This window comes from Ciconia boyciana, chromosome 11 (genome assembly GCF_034638445.1).
Source record: "Ciconia boyciana chromosome 11, ASM3463844v1, whole genome shotgun sequence".
Classification (NCBI taxonomy): Eukaryota; Metazoa; Chordata; class Aves; order Ciconiiformes; family Ciconiidae; genus Ciconia; species Ciconia boyciana.
Window position 1 is genome coordinate 22,811,433 of NC_132944.1, and position 17,861 is coordinate 22,829,293.

Below are 17,861 nucleotides of genomic sequence, written 5' to 3' on the forward strand. Positions count from 1 at the left end.
CACAGGGGAGCGTGAGCTGCAGTGAGATGAATTACTAGGGTTTGGGGGCGAGCCAGGGCCACGCGTGCCCCGAGCAGAGGCACTCTGGCCCAAGCCGGGCGCTGCCGCGGGCCCGGCCGTTGGCGCCGGGGAGCTGGGCCTCGCCCTCAGCCTGAGGAGCCGCTCGGCGGACTACATTTCCCGGCATGCCGCGCTCTGCCTTGCCGCGGGCGGCCGGAAGCGGCGGCGAGGCGGGATGGAAACCTGCAACTACATCCCCCGTCATGCGCCAGCGGCAGCCGTTAGAACGAGCGCGGCGCGGAGCGGGCGCAGCGCTTGCTGGGAGTTGTAGTCCCCGCCGCCGTTGGGCGCCCGGGCCGTGTGGCGAAGGGTGGTTCCGCGGCCGGGGGATGTGGCGAGCGTGACGTGGTTTTGTCCGCGTTGGAGCCGGGGCGGCCGTGGCGAGCGTGACGTGGCAGAGAACGAGCGAGCGAGGTTCCCCGGTCACAGAGCAGCAGCTGCCGCCGTCGTTGCTGCCGCCTGCGCCTTATAAGTCGGCGCCGCCGGGCGAACCCCGCACCTCAGCAGCCTGCCTCCCGCTCGCGGAGGGATCTGTGAGCGCAGACAGGGCGCCGATCCGCGCTCCCCCTCCCTCCTTCCCTCCCTCCTCTCCGCACTCCTCCCGCTCCCTGCGCCGCCGCCCAGCCCCGCGCCGGAGCCGCCATGGGCCTCACCATTTCCTCGCTCTTCTCGCGCCTCTTCGGCAAGAAGCAGATGCGCATCCTCATGGGTAAGGGGGGGGACAGCGGCACGCTGCCGCCGCCCGGCCGCGGCCCCTCGGAGCCTTGCCGCCGCAGCCGTTGCGCCCTACCCGGCCAAGGCCGACGCCAGGCCCGCCGGCCCGCTCCCTCACGGACGCGTCCCGCTGGCGGGGGGGAGGGGAGGCTGGCGGGAGGGCGCCGCGGGCTGAAGGCGGGGGGGGGTTTTGCCCCGTCCCGGGGCGCGGGGGACGGGACACCTCTCTGTCCCCTTTTCTCGGGGCTTGCGGGGTCGCTGGAAAGTGAACGAGCGGAGGGGAGAGAAGGAGCGGTGGGGAAAGGGGGTGGGGACCGGGTTATGTCTGCCCTTCCTTTTCCTCCGCCGTGTTCTCGTCTTCTTCTGTTTTGTGCCCCCCGCCCCGGTCGCGCTGTCGGGGGTCGGGGCTGCGCTGGACAAGGAGGGGCAGAGCCCCGCGCTCTCCGGGGTCTGCAGCGGGGCGTGCGGGGCTTCAGCCCTTCTTGCACCTGCGTTTCCGCTTGCGTTGAGCCAGAGCAATATGTCGAACAAAGATCAAATTGCAGGAGGTGCCGCCGGTGCCCGCCTGCTGGGGAGGACGCCGAGGGCCGAGGGGGTGTCCCTTTCCGGGGAGGCCAGCGGGGTTTGCGCCCCGCTTTTCCCCGCGCTGCGGTTGTGCTCTCGGCCCGGAGACGCCGGTCCTGCCCGGGCAGTGTGGCTGCTGGAACGGGATGTGACAAAGCCTGGTGTGTTGAACACCAAGAGCGTAAGAAATTGCCGTATAATGGCCGATTTTCGGTAACTAAGGTGGCTGTATCTCTGACTCGTGTGAAAGGACGTTTCGGTATAGCATTTGTGCCCTTAAATTTTCCTGTACTTACCTCGTGTATAAAACCATGAAACCCCATGGGTTGCTCTTTCAGTGCTTACTTAGTTTTATTGTCTGCCCGTAATTATTTATTTGGAACTAGATTCAGGTCTCTTGACGTGGACTGTGTAAGAGTTGAAGCCAGTGGCTCTTGAAGATTCTCACTTTATGGTTCAAAAGGTCAAAGCAAGTGCATACTGCATTCGCTATTTCCTCCTCCCCTTCGACTCTTCCCTGCCTTCTTCTACCCACCTACCCAGCCCCCCCAAGCTTTAGGTACAAACAGATCTTAACCCCCACATTTTTCTCAGGTGCTGTTACTGAAGTGAAGGGGACTTGACTCCTGGCCATAGGCTGAAGGAGCTTGTCCTAAGAAATTACATGAAGTGCTTGTTTCAGTGTAGCCAGCAATGGGACTGGGTCCTAACTGTGAAACTTCCTAGCACACTCCTCATCCTTCACGCTGCCTGTGTATGCACAGCAGACACAATAATGCAGCTTTTTTTAAATTATAATTTTCCATGTTCTCTGTACATTTTGTGATGACAGAGTTCTTTATTACATGCACAGTAATTTTTATTGTATCTTTGCTGCTTGAAATTAGAGACTCTCATCCATTTCAAAATAACCTGAGTGATTTTTGTCTTTGAGACAACTTAGTACATCTGCTGGTTTCAAGGAAGTGATTTGACTGTCTCCCTAGCAGCCAGACTCTTCGTATGACTCTAAATGAATGAAACAAAATCTTCAGATGAGGTTGACTGTAGGATGAGATAGTGTCTATGGTATTTGTAGTTCTGTTGCATTCTGCAAAATAATGAAAACAGGAAACCAATGCCATACAGATCAAAACAGCTTGCAAGGCTTTAGTTTCTTCATTGGTAGGTAATTAGTTCAAATTTAGGTTAGATATGAGTTAGGGAGCTGCACTTTCTAGCAGTTGGTTCAACTGCATCTTTTTTCTTTCCTTTTTTTTTTTTTGAATAATTTTGATTTTAAGGCATGGATTATATTCAAGTACAGGACTGGATAGAGTATGAAACTGCACCATATTTGTTATGTAGTATAAGAGGGTAAAACTTTTGCTATGTTTTGATGAGAGTGTATCAAAGGACCTAAATTGGATGTTTAGAAGCAGAATATGTTATATTGGAGATCACATAATTCGTTTATACCTGTAACATGGAAAAGAAGTTCTTCATAGCATTCTACGTTATGTATCAGCACTTTGAGGAGAGATGTCTAAATGAATACTGGGACTGAATTAAACTTTCCTGAAGGTGATAATTTTCAATTCATGATTTGAAAATGAGCTGGACAAGGCGAGGCATTTAAGTAGTATACCAGTGAAGTAACTTTATGGGGTAAGGTGTTTATGGAGAAATATTTAGGGGAAAATATTACATGGGTGAGTTGATAATGAGCAGATTATTAAATTATAATTCAAACTTCCCTTTCACAGCTTTCTTCAGTTTCTGCAGAATTCAAGATAAAGTAGAATTAATTTAGCTCTTAAGACACACTTTGTGTTATTGACTTCTGCAGAATTTGGATATTTCTCATCAGGTACCATTACCAACAGCAAACATGACACACTATCTTTTATATTCTCAAACTATATTTATGGTAAAAGGTTGACATTTAATTGTATACTGTTACTGAAATTTTGTTTTTAAGAAACTGCACTTGTATAATTAAGTATTTTTCAGGAATACTAAGTTAACATGATTCTGAGGAAATGAATGCAAAATAATTCCTGTGTCTTCTTTACAGATGGAAGTAACATGAGGGAAAAGAAAAGAAGTAACTGTAGGATAGGATTGAGTGACTTAAAGTTAGACTAGGCAAACCAGGGCTTTAGAGTGGAAAAACTGAGTCCTAACCCCACAGGTACATGTAAAACACTTCACTCGTAGTTTCTTGTGCTTAAAAACGAAAAGTTACTGATTCATTGTACACCGTTCAGTATCATAATCTAGTGTTCTGTGTCTTGGTGTAGTTGTGCAAGTGTTAACTGAGATACTAGCTACTCAGGAGCTTCAAATACAAAGGTAATTGTTAAATACATTGGGAAAAAAATTGTCCGATTCTTTGGGAATTGTGTCACCATACAGCACAAAACTGTTTAGCTGGGTTGGTTGGTTTGTTTGTTTTTTAAGCACTGTTGGTTTGCACCCTGTTGGATTTTTTGTGTGTGTGTTTTCTTGAGAAGCTATTGAGAATGACCCCTTCATGTCCCCCAAAGACTTACCCAATTGAAACAAAACCTGAAAGAGGAATAGTACGTAAAGGATAAATAAGACAAGTTTTGAGAGAACTAGTATAAAGGTAAAAGAAGAGTGAAGGAATACAAACCTGTAGTAAATTGGGATTCGTTAATTTTATTTTTTTAAGCTGGCTTTTGTTTGTAACATGAATCAGTTAAATGCAGTAGAAGCTTTTTTTTTTTTCTTTCTCTGATTGTGGGAAATGTTCATGTGGGAAGCAGCAACATGCTGTATTCTATAGTAAAATTTGGAAATCTCAATCTGACAACCAAAACCTATAGGTCTTGATGGGGGTTCCATTTGAAAAGTCAATTCTCAATTTTTCTGCATCTATAACTTATGTGAAGTTCTGTGCTATGAGCACTGAGGCAGCTTGATATTTGGCCCCCAATGATCAAAGTAGGAAGTTGGTAAGTGAGGAATGTGGTGTGGTCACAGGGGTGGTGTTCCCAGGGGCAAGTGAACTACAAGCTTGAGATTTAGAAACACGACTGACAGACTGTGAATAAAACACTCTTAAGAGGAGTAAAGGGGTTAGAACCACAGTGGTTTTAACAGTAACTGAAAGCATTGTAGATGTTTTTTTCCAGTGAGAGGAAGAGGATGTTTGACTCAGTTTAAAGATACATGGTTGCAAGTGCAAGTCTGTGCTTCCCATTTGTACTTTATTGTAATTTTAATGCTTTGTGGTACAACTGCTGACTGTCATACCCTGCATCCAGATTCTTACACCTTGGCCTTGTCAATGGTCAGTGAGGCAATGGATTCGGTGAAAATGTAGAATGGGAAATATACCTTACATTATTTGGGGATTTAAGACTTAGGTTTTAATCTTGATAGTTAAATCAACTTAAACTTTGATATGGAAGTAGCTCATAGATTTACATTTAGTGTTCCAGAGCAAATGTAAACGTGTTTATTCTTGGACTACTAAAAGCAATAGTTATACTTTCTAGCAGCTCAGAAGATTAAATGTGATTTGGCGCTCTGAAATTTCGTGTTCTAAAAAGGGTGGTAAATAGCAAATTGGAGTAAGAAGGTGAATGGACGCTATGGTTTTGATGACTATTGCTTGTTTAGACTTCATAACACGTGCAATTTGGCTAAAAGAGGCAGGTTTTGCAAATAAGGTCATGGTGATTTGTAGCAGTTGCCTTCCCTCGGTTAAAAACTGTGCTCTCAAGTGTGGAGTCAGAAGAAGAAAACGTATCCGTAACTCAGCCTGCCTCAGTGCAAAGTCCAACAGCTTAATTAGAATTGTGGATAAGAGTGGGTTTAAGCAAAGTCTCTGGGCTTTGTGCCTGAAAACTAATGTAGCCTTCTGCCAATGCCATTGAGGTGGTGGTGGGTCCTGGCACAGGAGCAGAGTGGATAACTGGGGCAATAATTTCTTAAATTTAGCAAATAGTTTACAATTCTTGACTAGTGTCTAATTTCTTAACTCTGAGTCATATCTTCAAATGGTTCTTGATACCCTGTGTATATTCTTTGAAATTAGCTTTTTTTTTCCCTTTGTTTTTATCTGTATCTTTACTATAGCCTCTAAATACACTAAAACTATTTGTGTAGATAAAGCCATCTTTCTTTCATTGCTAATTTTAACAAATCTTGTCAGTGTTTGTTCTACTGATAACTGTTTGAGGGCTTTTTGGGGAGTGGGAGGAGAGTTTGTGAGTATGTGTAGCTTTAATTGGTTCACTGAACGATTTTAATGTTCATTTACTGGGAAAACTTGCTATATATCATGTACATGCGTTATGTTTTCTGGCAAATATCTAAGGCATCCTACAAATGCTCACTTGAAGCTGAGCTGTGTGAGAATAGTATTGGGCTTCAAGCATTGTGCTATTAAAAACATTGTTTTTCAGCATAGATGGAGTATTTGAGGGTTTCGGAGTTCGCTAGAGGGGTTTTCTAAGGCTACCTGACACTTTAATGGTGTAGGGAAAATGCTAACATGTACCAGCTTCATGGCTTGCAAGCTCTAGTGAAACTTCAGCTGCACCATGTCTTTTTTTTTTTTTTGTTCATGCTTGTGTGTGGTTCTAAAAGAGACCAACACTTAGACAATAGCAAACTTAAAACTGTTAAATTTCAATTTGAGCATTTTGGGAGTTTATTACCCCTCAAGGAGCTTTGGTTTTGATGGTAGATTTTATTTTTCCCCTCTTCTTACGTGACACTAACAATTAGAGCAACTTTTTTTTTTTAACACACAATGACAATACCAAAGAAACTGCATTGGCATGTATGATCCTGTTCACAGTATCGGAATATAGGATGATTATAGATAGGGGGTTTTTTAAATTAGTTTGCTGTAACAGCAGTTTGTGTCTTGAGAAGGAGGAGGCTTTTTAAGAGTTTGGTTTCATTCTGAATAAGTAGGTAATCTTGAATTCCATTTTACTGCAACGCTAAGGAAACAGTTGTATTATTAATAGTCAAGTCATCCAACCACTTAAAGCTTAATATATCACAGTCACCAAGAAGGAAATTAACTCCGAACACTGAAGAATGTTATCAAACAAGGATAACATTTGGTTTCTTGTGCAAGTATTATTTAATTAATTCTTTGGGGGTTTTATTTTTGTTTGAGCAAAATTTTATTGACTATTTTAAGTTTCACAAATAGACATTTTATTCAAACTGTTGCTGTGATAAGTGTTTAGTACCTACTGTTTATTTAGGTGCTTGTGTGCTAGGCATTGGATTGTAATGTAAAGAGTAGTATTTTGAGTTGCTCTTACGTGTTCTGAAATGCCTAACAATAAGCAGTTGCACAAACAGTTTTAGAAAACTACAGTATATGCCTGCAATGTCAGTGATGCTTCTCAAAAAATGTCTTTGAGGCTCCAGTTTGGTGGGGTTTTGGGGTTTTTTTTGTTTTTTGTTTTTGTTTTTTAAAGATCACACATTTATCACATAGCTTACATTGAAAAACAGCAAGCTTAAGTTTTGTTGTAGAAACAGAAGAGCAAATTTCGGTGCAGAAGGCCTTCTGCAAAGATCAAAAGTGGAGACTCCTAACGCAAGGATCCTAGTGGATCTCAATGGATAGAAGTGATGTCCTGAAGAAGAGTTACAGCCCTTAGGATATATGCGGAGGGATGACAGGAATTTCCTAATGTATGTGTTTTTGTCAATGCAAAAGGAATGTGTTAGCAGGGAGACTGAAGTGTCCTCCACTGATAGTGCCAGCTCCTGTGGGTTCAGGTACACGTGAAACTGGCCTTAGCTGAAGGTTGAGTAAGTGGGACCTTCCGCAGCTTGAGTGTGAAGTCGCCAACGTGATCAGTTAGAAACTACGTGCTGCTTGTAGATTGTTGCTAGGGATTTAAAGCCATCCTGGTTTACATAGAAGAAAGTTTCAAAGTGAATGATAAAACTTAATTAACACAAATACTAAGAAAGATGACTAGAAACTTGTGAGCCTGTAGGTTGTGGATGAAAATGTGTTATTGACCTTGTTTTCTTCATTGCTTGTTCTCTCTCTCAATGCTGGATAGAGGAGATGGGGAGAAACATACAGCAGTATATCAACAATGACTTAAGAGTGTTTAAGAAGTTGTTTCTTCTTAGGAAAAAACCCTAATACTCTGCATGTAAAATGGCATGGTTTTAAATTAGCAGGTTGTAGTTCATATTGTGAACTAAATCAAATTTTCTGTTCATTCTAGTTGGTTTGGATGCTGCTGGTAAGACAACTATTCTTTATAAACTGAAACTAGGAGAAATTGTCACCACAATTCCCACTATTGGTAAGACAACCAATTCTTTTCTCTTCATTCTTGTTACTCTGAATTTGTGTTGTAGAGACGGGCTTCTGAAGAGTGTAGGGATTTGCTGTCTTTGCTGTTAGTATAAGAATCAAGACAAACATGGGCTTTCTGATGCTGCCGTAACGTAACTGTGTCAGACCAAAGATACATCTAGACCAGAATCCTGTGTCTGACTGTGGCCAGCAGCAGATGCTCAGGAGTATAGGAACCAATTAAGTACCAGTACTTCATCCAAACACTATGAACCTCTAGCAGTTTCTGGCTGAAGGACTTGTTGAACCAAAGGTGGTGTCCTTGGATTTTTTGATTAATATTTTTTTTTTTCCCCCTCAAGTCAATTTTTTTCTTGATCTAGCAATTCAATTCTGATAAGCCATTTTATATATATTTGGGAGAAATATAATTTAGGAAGTAACTATCTTTAACATGATTAGAATTATATTTTAACACTAGCATTAACTATTTCTAACTATTTGACTCTTTTATTTTAGGTTTTAATGTGGAAACGGTAGAATATAAAAACATTTGTTTCACAGTTTGGGATGTTGGTGGTCAAGATAAAATTAGACCTCTTTGGAGGCATTACTTCCAAAACACACAGGTAAGAGTTCCAAGATGGCAGTCGTTAAAAGACCTGTTTTGTAAAGTCTCATTATATGTGGACAGTTGTCTTCTGTCCCTTCCTTTCAGAAAGGCTCCTCACTACTTCCTGCAAGTTCTGAAGGATGCCCAGATTTTTTTCTAGTTGAAGCTGGTTTGTTACCCTGAAGGCTTCAAGCCTAGTCGTGAGTGTAGCCTGGCAAGGATGGAGTCCGTCAGGATCTACCAGTGTTCTGTAATGTGCCAGAGCAGCTGGTTTGTTTGTGAGGAACTCTTCAACTTTGCTGTATCCATGTTTTGATCTGTTTGAACTGGCGTTGGCTTATATGTAAGAAATGTTACTGTCTAAGCAGCCTTCTACATATTCTTTTCTTTATAATCAGCCTCAAAATAGACAGCTTTTACTGTGCTATATCAATGTATTTAGTACACTGAGTATCTAAAAATGTTGTAAAAGATCTTGTTACCAACTGATTAGAAAGTGTCCGCTTCATATTGATGCGGCTGCTGTCATTTTTGGTGACATAAATGTGATTCTTTCCTTTGGTTCACAAGTAGTAGGGTAAGTTGCTTATTAGTATCAGGAAACTTTGGGAGTGGGGTTTTTTTGCTGTGTTGAATATAGAATTGTTTCCAAGAAACTTCTGTGCAGCACAATGGATGTGATTGGTGCATAAAAATGGAGAAGTCTGGATTCACAAAAAGAAGCTAGCAAAGTACTGTTGTGAATACAGTAATACTTAATTTCAGTTCCTCATTCAACCCTGTTACTAAATATTTTTAAAAGATGCTTCTGTTTTCTTAAAGACAATGATAACATGTAAAGTTTTCAGACTGAAATTTTAAGAGTAAATAGTGTGTTTGTAAGGAGGACACTTGAATACCATTAGAAATACTGTTTGGTACAAGCTTTTTTAAACACATTCAGGCCTTACTTTAAGGGTGTGATTTTCTTCGGTGAAACATGTGATGGTGAAGCACTTGTGATTCTTTTGCTGCATTTAATGTGATACAATGAGTAAAAAGGGTAAGCTACTGAAATTTTGCTGGTGTCTTTTTTTTTTTCTTTCAAACTAATGAATCCCACACTAATCTATAAATTGACATTTGTGTTATTTAACTTCTTTTATTTAGAAAGCCTAGCTTTATTTTGCAGTTGAAACTCATGTGCTTGTTCAGACAGACATCTTGCATTGCTTAAACAGAAATTTCTGTCAAATTTGCTTACCTAAGAGAGGGGACAGTCACAATATTCAATAAGAGTTTTTTGTTTTTTAAAGTAGTACTGCATGTTTGCATTGGTTTTGAAAAACTGCTTAACTTCTTACAGGGCCTCATTTTTGTGGTAGACAGCAATGACAGAGAGAGAATCCAGGAGGCGGCAGAAGAGCTGCAGAAAATGGTAAATATTGATACCTTCTGAAATACAATTGTTATATTTACTTTGTCATATTTTTGGATGTGTGTCAGCTTCCTTAAGAGATTTAGGATTTTAAAATTTTAGAGAGTTTGTACAGTGTGTATTGTATTCACCTGGTAATTCTGGGTCACATGGTGCACTGAGTTGTAACTACAGCTCTGTAGAGAGCTTTAGCTCAAGAACTACTAATGTGTCAGAACCTTTCCTCCCTTCATAAAATCTTAATAGAAATGGAGCAGATGAAGAAAGAATTTTGGAAAAACAAATTGGTGCTAAGAATTTCAGCAGCAAGGTGCTGGTAAATTTAAACAGCCTATTGAAAGAATATTTCCTTACTTGTAGGAGAAGTTCTCTTGGGTTAAATTTCACTCAGTACTTACTAGTGACTTTAGGAGCAAGAATGAAAAAGTTTATAACCCTTAAATCCCTAAAGGTTTCTTTACCACTTGTTGAAGTAATTGGAGTACTTAACTGAGCTAATTTAATAACATGACCATTTTTTCTGTTAGCTTCAAGAGGATGAGCTGAGAGATGCAGTGCTGCTTCTGTTTGCGAACAAACAGGATCTGCCAAATGCCATGGCAATCAGTGAAATGACAGATAAACTAGGTCTTCAGTCTCTGCGTAACAGAACTGTAAGTGCTCGACTTCCTGGTTGTTGAACTCTTGTCTTCCTTTATTGTATATCATAAATGTAATCTCCCTTTAATGGAAAGGAAAGTTTTCACCTCTTTCTGTAGAAAGATGCACATACCTGCTGTTCAACTCTGTAGTGCATAGTTTAAGGTCCTCATTCAAAATAAGTGAGTTAGAAGTATAATCCAATGTGTACAGCTGTTGCAGTGTTTCATCTCTGACCTTCTCCTGGAAAAATACAAATATTCCAGGCTGTGACTGAAATACAGCTGTTAAACATGTTTGACAAAGCATGTGGTGGGCTTTACTGTTTTCCTAATACTTGTTATTCTGGGGGAGAAAATGCATTCTGCATTCTCACCACTACAAAGATGGGAGGAAACTTAGTAGCTCCCGAATTGCAAGTTTCCATCTGCACGTAGGGTTGCTTCACATAAACCGTCTATCCTTCTGTAATACTCACTTAATGTCTGTATGTTGACACACTAAGATTGTATCCATAGAAGATGTTTTAGAGGCCTGTTAATTTAGGTAATTCCATGTCCATTTCCTGAAGAGCAGTCTTTCAAAAACAAGAAGCTAGTTTTCAGCATATAAACCAAATGCAAGTTCTGTATTTGTTTCTTGATGCAGTAAATGGTATTCTAGCATTTGGTAGGCCAACACTGAGTTTTTGGATAATATCTGAACCCCACCTACTGTATATATACTTTTCAAAACTTATAAAAATACCATCTGTTCAATATTGACTCTACTTACAGCACAAAACAGTGTCTAAGGAACACTATTTGAGTGTGTATCTGAGTGTCACGTACTATGATAACATAGCTTGCATTTTGTCAGTTTTTAAATTTAATTTTTCTTTGTGTTCTGTATTAACAGTGGTATGTCCAGGCTACCTGTGCTACGCAAGGAACTGGTCTGTATGAGGGACTTGACTGGCTGTCAAATGAACTCTCAAAACGCTAACTCAAACTGGCTGACTGTTTCACCAGGGACATGTTTGATATAAGTGGTCTAGGCTTGTTACAACAAAATTAGTTTGCATCTTGGTTATTACAGTATCTGGAACTGATATTTGGGCAGGATATTACAGCGTTTCAACTTATTTTGTTGCCAATTATTGTTTACCGAGCTACATGTTGCAAAGGTAGCAATATGCTTGGGTAAAAAATCTCCTTAACTTGGAAAAAGTGTATCTTCTGATTTTTATTCCCCTTGTTAGCCTAAATGCCTGAATATAGTTATTGTGACATCTTTAAGATCTGTTTGAATACTCTTTTGAGTCCCAATAAATTAATGTTTTAAATTTTTTTTTTCCTCCCTGCTACTTTTAGTTTACTGATGCCCTGTTTCATTCCTCAGACAGTCTGCTGATTTAAAAATGTAGCATTCCGTATGTATTTATTTCTCTCCCTTGCCAAAAAGAATTCCTAATACCGCTTGTTCCAGCCAAGGAAATGCTCTAAAACACTATACAAATCTTCTGCACTGAGGAACATTTTATTAATCCTTGGGTTCTGTCAGCCCAACTTGCCTTTGTGTGAATTGGATTTGATGGGTAGAATAGTTCTGTGCTGGTTGCGAAGAGCTCATGTTGAGGTTGTTTTTAATATTCAGCAGATTGTCTTCCTTTATATTGTATCTTTTTTTTATGTTGCATGTTGCTTTTTGGTATCAGCCTGACTATTTTTGCCCAGTGTATAATAGTTCTGCTGAAGTTTTACTGTTTGTTGGTGAACATATCTTCATAAAGAAATTTTGGAAAATTCATCAAACTCAATGGATTAGTTTCTTCATAACCCACTTGAAATTATTCCTAATAAAATGATAAAATGTATAGTTCTGTGTATGCTCTTCTTGTTTCCTGAAATAGTTGAACTGCAAGTTATCACTTATTCTTTTTCCATATACTGAGCTTTCCCGCAGCTTGAATGTGACCATCAGTTGCAGATTTTCACTTCTTTGGAGCTATGTAGAGCGGGACATGGAAGGTGGGCAACAAAGTTGTAAACAGCGCAGTAGAGTAGCTGTCATCAGGACTTATATAATTCTGTAAGTGTCTTTTGAAGTTGTAAATCTAAAATTCCTTTTAAGATGTCCAGATATGAAAATACTAACCGTTACAAAAATTGTAATAAAACAAATATGAACTGCCTGAAAAGCATGCATGTCTGTTTCATAGTTGTATCTGCATTTAAAAATGAACATGGGTTCTAGCAGGAGAATCACAAATTCTGTTGGTGGCTAGCTGGGAAGCTAACTTGAATACTTGTACAGGGATTTAGTCAATATTACATTAATGGTGATAGTCACCCTAAAAAGTCAGCTCTATGCAACTGCTACTGTCTGCTTTCATATTTCTGCCTCCTAATACCTCTGTAGTTCAAAAGGCTTAAATTAACATGTTTTTGAGACTGCTACTAACGGGTCTTTTAAAATCTGTTTTTCTCTTGTCTGTCTGCTGTATGGATGCAGATTTGTCTCAATCCTCCAACTGAAATATTCTGTTCTATTGATTCTATGTCTTTAGGAACCCAAGGCATGATTTCGTTGCAGTTTTAGGCTAAGCTCCTCTCTTATTTTTAGTCCGGGTCTCGTTATCCTTGCTACAAGATATCCCAGTGACAAGGTCTGGTAAACTCAAGCTAGTTTAGGTTACGAGCACCTTCCAAGGCAGCATCTGCTGTAACTGAGGTTCAAGTTTCTAGGAAGTACTGTTACTGTGAACACAACTAACCAGAGAAAATTCCAGAGCTTTTGAAATACAGTCATTAACTGTCTTCAATATGTAACAGAAACCCAGGAGACAGTGTAAGGTGAGTAGGGTTTTGCTTGCACCTTTAATTAATTGCTGATTACATACTAACCAAAGTTGGTATATCCATGCATTGGATCAGTAGCTGTTAATATGCATATTTCTAGCAATGCAGTTCCTTGAAATAACCCTGAAAAGGAACATCTTGTTCAGAAGAGGTGGCTGGTCTGTAATATGAGTCTGGAATATGTATTGGTAGTCCCAATAAAATGAAACAATGCTTGTGACAAATTAAATGCCATCTTCTCTTCTGAGGAAGAAGTTAGAGGTAGACTTTACAAAAAAGAGCAGATACTTAGAAACAAATGAGGCCTATGATCTTGAAGGAAACATTCTGTTTGGTAGAGGTGAAGATTTCATTGGTTTAATTCTTTCAAATGCTTTTAAGTAATTAAATGCTCAGGTTTAGGTGAGCTCTGTTTAGCCACTACACTTTTGAGCTACAGCATGTGTACAGATGTTCATATTTCAAAGAGTTACCATGCTTCACTTTGTGTACCAGTAGGTTGTAATTCTGCTGTAAAAATGAGTAATTTCACTAAATCAAAGTCAGAAAGCAGTAAAGATCTTGAGCCTCATTTAAGAGTGATGGGATCTGCATGAGGGGTTAAGGCTACAGCGTACACTGATGTGTAGTAAGACAAAGTCAATAAAATTCCTGGGTGTAATTGAGTAGTCGCTGTAGTGTTAATCAGAGCATAGAAAGGAACTGAAGCGAGTACTTCAATCATCCTGTAAATAGATAAGATCACATTGACCTCTGTTACTAAAATGATATTTGCCTCTGAGTACTCTGTAAGGTTGTAATCTTGGAAGCAAGGTCTCTGTTACACACTTTATTTATGGTAATATTAAGCTCTGGAAGGGACAAGACACTTGATGGGCTGTGGAATAATGTCACAATTGACAGAAGTAAATAAACTTCCCTCGGGTTATTATATTCTCATCAAGTGTTCTCAATTCTCTAAACATTTTCAAGGTACACTCTAGATTGTGTTCTTGATTCTAAGCAGCAGTCCCTGGGGTTGGTGCACGTGCTTAGAAAGCCGCCTTGCCTTCAGATGACAATTGTGAAGTAGTTTGCGCGTATTCTTATGGCTATTGCTATGAGCTGGAATCTCGGTGGCTTTCTTTCTCCTTTGGAGTTAGTGCTACTTTTGTAGCTACTGCTTGTCTGTTAGTACAAGAACAAACTTAGTCCTGATGCGGTTTTTTTATTATGCTGCCTTATCTCTTCTAGTACCAGGATCACATGCGGTATTGAAATCCATATCATATTCCATTAATATGGCGCTCTGTCAGTAAATTCATTAGCTGTGGCAGTGACACTTTCTTAAACAGACCAAAAGGAGATGAAACACTTCATCACTGGCTCTCCTCCCTTTTTAGATTACAGAAACTCAGAGGATAAATTCTACATCCTCTTCAATAATTAGAGGCTGATAGTTTGTATGCTAGACTTACATGAACACAGTACAACGCTGCTACTGTAAAGGCACTGATGGTCATTTAAGACATTGTGGATAGGTAAAAATACTTTTGTTGTTTTTTTGCATTCTTTAAAATAGTTATCCTCTGGCTAAAGCAATTATAACAGTGACCTATATATGTTGTATCTCAGTAACAATGTGTAATACAGCCCTGCTCTCCAGAGGCAGATGAAATTCCCATGAAGATCCGATTTTGTCATGTCTGTTAAGAGTTTAGATATGCTAACTTGGTTTGTCATTCCACTATCAGAAGTCAAATACCTCAACTGAGCTGTTGTCCCAGAAGTTCAAATCTTGGACAGGCACAAGACTGCTGAAAACTTGTTCCTCATCCTACTGTAGTGACAGGAAATCCTGAGTTCCAGCAGCTGAAATTTTTCATTGTGTAGCATCAACTCCTATATTGAAACAATGGGTAAGTTCTACTGCACTGGCAGTCAGTCTAGTAGTACTTGTATACAAGAGGTTTTATTTCAGTGCATCAGATGGCCAGCTTAACTATAGAGAGCAAAACACTGAAGAATGAGTGTTTTTTCTTTTACTTGGCCATGCCACTACAATTTATTCTTTGTATTTTCAGTACGCGTGATAAGCTTTTCATTTTTTTCCAATATTTGGAGAATAGTTTTGCCTGAATATTCAGATCTACATACAGACCAGAGCAAAAGGCTTGTTTTGTTTCTCTCACATGTAACTAACCTGATCACTCAATGCTACAACATAAATAATAGTGGAATTTTTTTTTTTAAAAGCTTTGTGAACAGGATAATCTTGAACTTGTTCTGCAGCTGTTTTGTAGATAATCTGTGGGCTTTGGTTCAACTGTTTGCAAGCAGAACAAAAATCGGTTCTAAACGCATCAGGAATTAGCAAGAAATGCTGTAAGCATTTCTACTTGCTTGGTTTGTTCTCAGTGTTTTCAACATACACCAGTAAAACAATGTACCAGAGGCAACAGAACACGACGAGGGCGCTTACAGCAATGGCCTGGCTTGTGTAAAAAGTGGTTTAGGGTTTTGCCAGTAATGAGAATTCAGAGCCCAGTTTGCAGTCCCTTGCTCATCTGCGTAATCTTTATATTAAGGTCTGGACAAAGGCGATTTGAGTGCAATTTGATGCAACTTTGCACATCACCTTGTCCCAGTACATCTTTCCTGCCCTTGTCAAGAGTGGTATTGGAAGGGGACTTGAGTAAGAAATGACGTTCAATATGCTGCTGTTGGACCTGTGAATAAAGCTGAGCTACTGAATGCATTGTGCAGAAAAATTTGTAAAAGCATCAGGTTCTGTTAAGGGATCTGATGCAAATTCTAGGAAAACTGTGAAATGTTTCAGGCTCTTCCTCTTACTGCAGGGGAGTTGGAGGTCTTGAAACTTTTTTTTCAATGCTAGGAATGTGAGAAACGAGGCAGCTACACAATTAATTTGAGGTGTTGAAAGATCTGACTCCTTAGCATGTTGGGTATTTTTCCCCTTTTCTTGTACCATTTTTCTCTTTCCTTTTCTTCCTCCTCTCATTCATACTTTGCATTATTGTTTGCTTTACCATGATACATAAATGCATGTTAGTGAAGGCTTGCATTAGTCCCTTCAAATATAGCAGTGATACAAGAAATACTGATATGTAGGAATCCAAGTACTAACTGTCACAGGTGGCTAAGACCCCTTTGGCTCGTATGGACAAGGTCAGGGAATACGAGTTCCCAGTTGCCAGACCACTCTGAAGGATCTGACAGAACTTGGTTGTTTTTTGTACATACCACATACATGGCTAAACTACATTTCATAATAACCAGAACAACCCAAAAACTAGCCACATTTCTATTACCTCCAGAAGGCCAGTCTTGCCATACTCTTAGTTCTAGTCATGTTCTTGTGAGTGGCAAGTTTGTCCGCAGCAGGAGCCAGTGTGAGAGAAGAAACTCCTCCCTCCCGAGACAACAGCTAGTCAGAGCAGATGCTGGAGCAGTGCTGTCTCTCTTGATTACTGCATCCCCTATCAGAGATGGGAAAGTTGATTAGGAAGCAAAGTGACGTGTTCTTTTTTTCCCTTTTTTCCTTAATGGCTGGTCTGGGAAAGTAGATTAACCAAAAAAAAATTTTTTTGAAAAGATGAAAAGAGAATATTGCACAATTTTTTTACGTGAAGGATATGAGGCATTCCAGTTGCTGGAAGAGGAACACAGGTGAGTTTAGGTCTGTGAAATAAAATGGAGACAAGCTTAATGGGGCTTTTACATATCTGGGTTCTGGAGGTGATTTTGAGAGGAAGAATTAATTGCTTGGCAAGGTCCAGATGGGAAGGGGAGCTAAAATGGGAGCTAAAATTACCTTATGTGGAGTAGGAAGCACCATATATTACCTCACGTAGATGTAAATGTAGCTTGGGAGCATGGGGGATATGGGCCAAAGGTGTACTTAAGGGTTGCTTCTCACCCCGCAAAAAAATCACAGTTCTTTTGAATTGTGACTTTTTCCTAACCTAGACCCTAGTTCTGCATTCTCACTCCAGCAGTGTCTGACTGACATTGCTGCTATTGGCAGTCAGCCTGTGCTGCCACATTTTACTAATTAAACCAGGGATACTCGGACTGGAGAATCTCCAGCGCTAACTCGTGGGGCTGAATTTCCTCCTGAAGATACTACAGGACTATCTGCCATGTGCAAGGGCCATCTAATTTCACTGGGCCTGTTCCAGTGCCGTGTTTTTCCCTTACTGCTTGCTTCCTGCAGATGCCAGCTTTCCTGTGCTCTCCCTCTCCTTGGCCTGCAAGGAGACAGAAGCAGCGACCCGAGTACCAACGCAGGGAATGAGGGGGACCTGCTGTTTCTTGGAAAGGAGGCAGAATACCAGGCAAGTCTATTCTCTGAGCAGCTCCATCTTCTGGTACTATGGAGAAGTTAAAGATTTTTAATGCTTTGGGGTTTGAAAATAAGATGAAGTAACCCAGTTGTAATGGATAGGTACTAAAAAGGAGAGAAAAATGCTTTTTAAAGTTAAAAGGGGAGCTCAGCTAGCCTATGTAAGTAATACGATTTCACTTCCAAACTTAGCAATTGCAATCTTACCATTCTAAGTGACTGAGCCTGAGCCACTCCTCTTGCCAGCCTACAAGCCTGCATTACTCAGTGGAGTTCGGTTTTTTGGGGTGTTTTCCCCCCAAATTTTTCAGAGCTGGCAAATTGTAGAAGGCCTCTGATTCAGCTGTAATGTAGTCACTTTCAGTGTT

General features: G+C 40.5%; 1 protein-coding gene across 1 annotated transcript; it reads left to right on the forward strand.

The window, feature by feature from the left end:
- Positions 1 to 405: 405 nt before the first annotated feature.
- On the forward strand, positions 406 to 12,163 carry ARF4 (ARF GTPase 4). The gene is made up of 6 exons (XM_072876135.1): positions 406 to 769; positions 7,566 to 7,646; positions 8,159 to 8,268; positions 9,598 to 9,669; positions 10,197 to 10,322; positions 11,206 to 12,163. Exons 1-6 carry the CDS (start codon positions 703 to 705, stop codon positions 11,290 to 11,292), a joined length of 543 nt encoding a protein of 180 aa, XP_072732236.1. The 5' UTR covers positions 406 to 702; the 3' UTR covers positions 11,293 to 12,163.
- Positions 12,164 to 17,861: the final 5,698 nt, after the last annotated feature.

Coding starts and splice junctions, on each gene's coding strand:
- ARF4 (XM_072876135.1), top strand. CDS start 703: ATGGGCCTCACCATTTCCTCGCTCTTCTCGCGCCTCTTCGGCAAGAAG. Junction 770..7,565: donor GCAGATGCGCATCCTCATGG/GTAAGGGGGGGG, acceptor TGTTCATTCTAG/TTGGTTTGGATGCTGCTGGT. Junction 8,269..9,597: donor ATTACTTCCAAAACACACAG/GTAAGAGTTCCA, acceptor AACTTCTTACAG/GGCCTCATTTTTGTGGTAGA.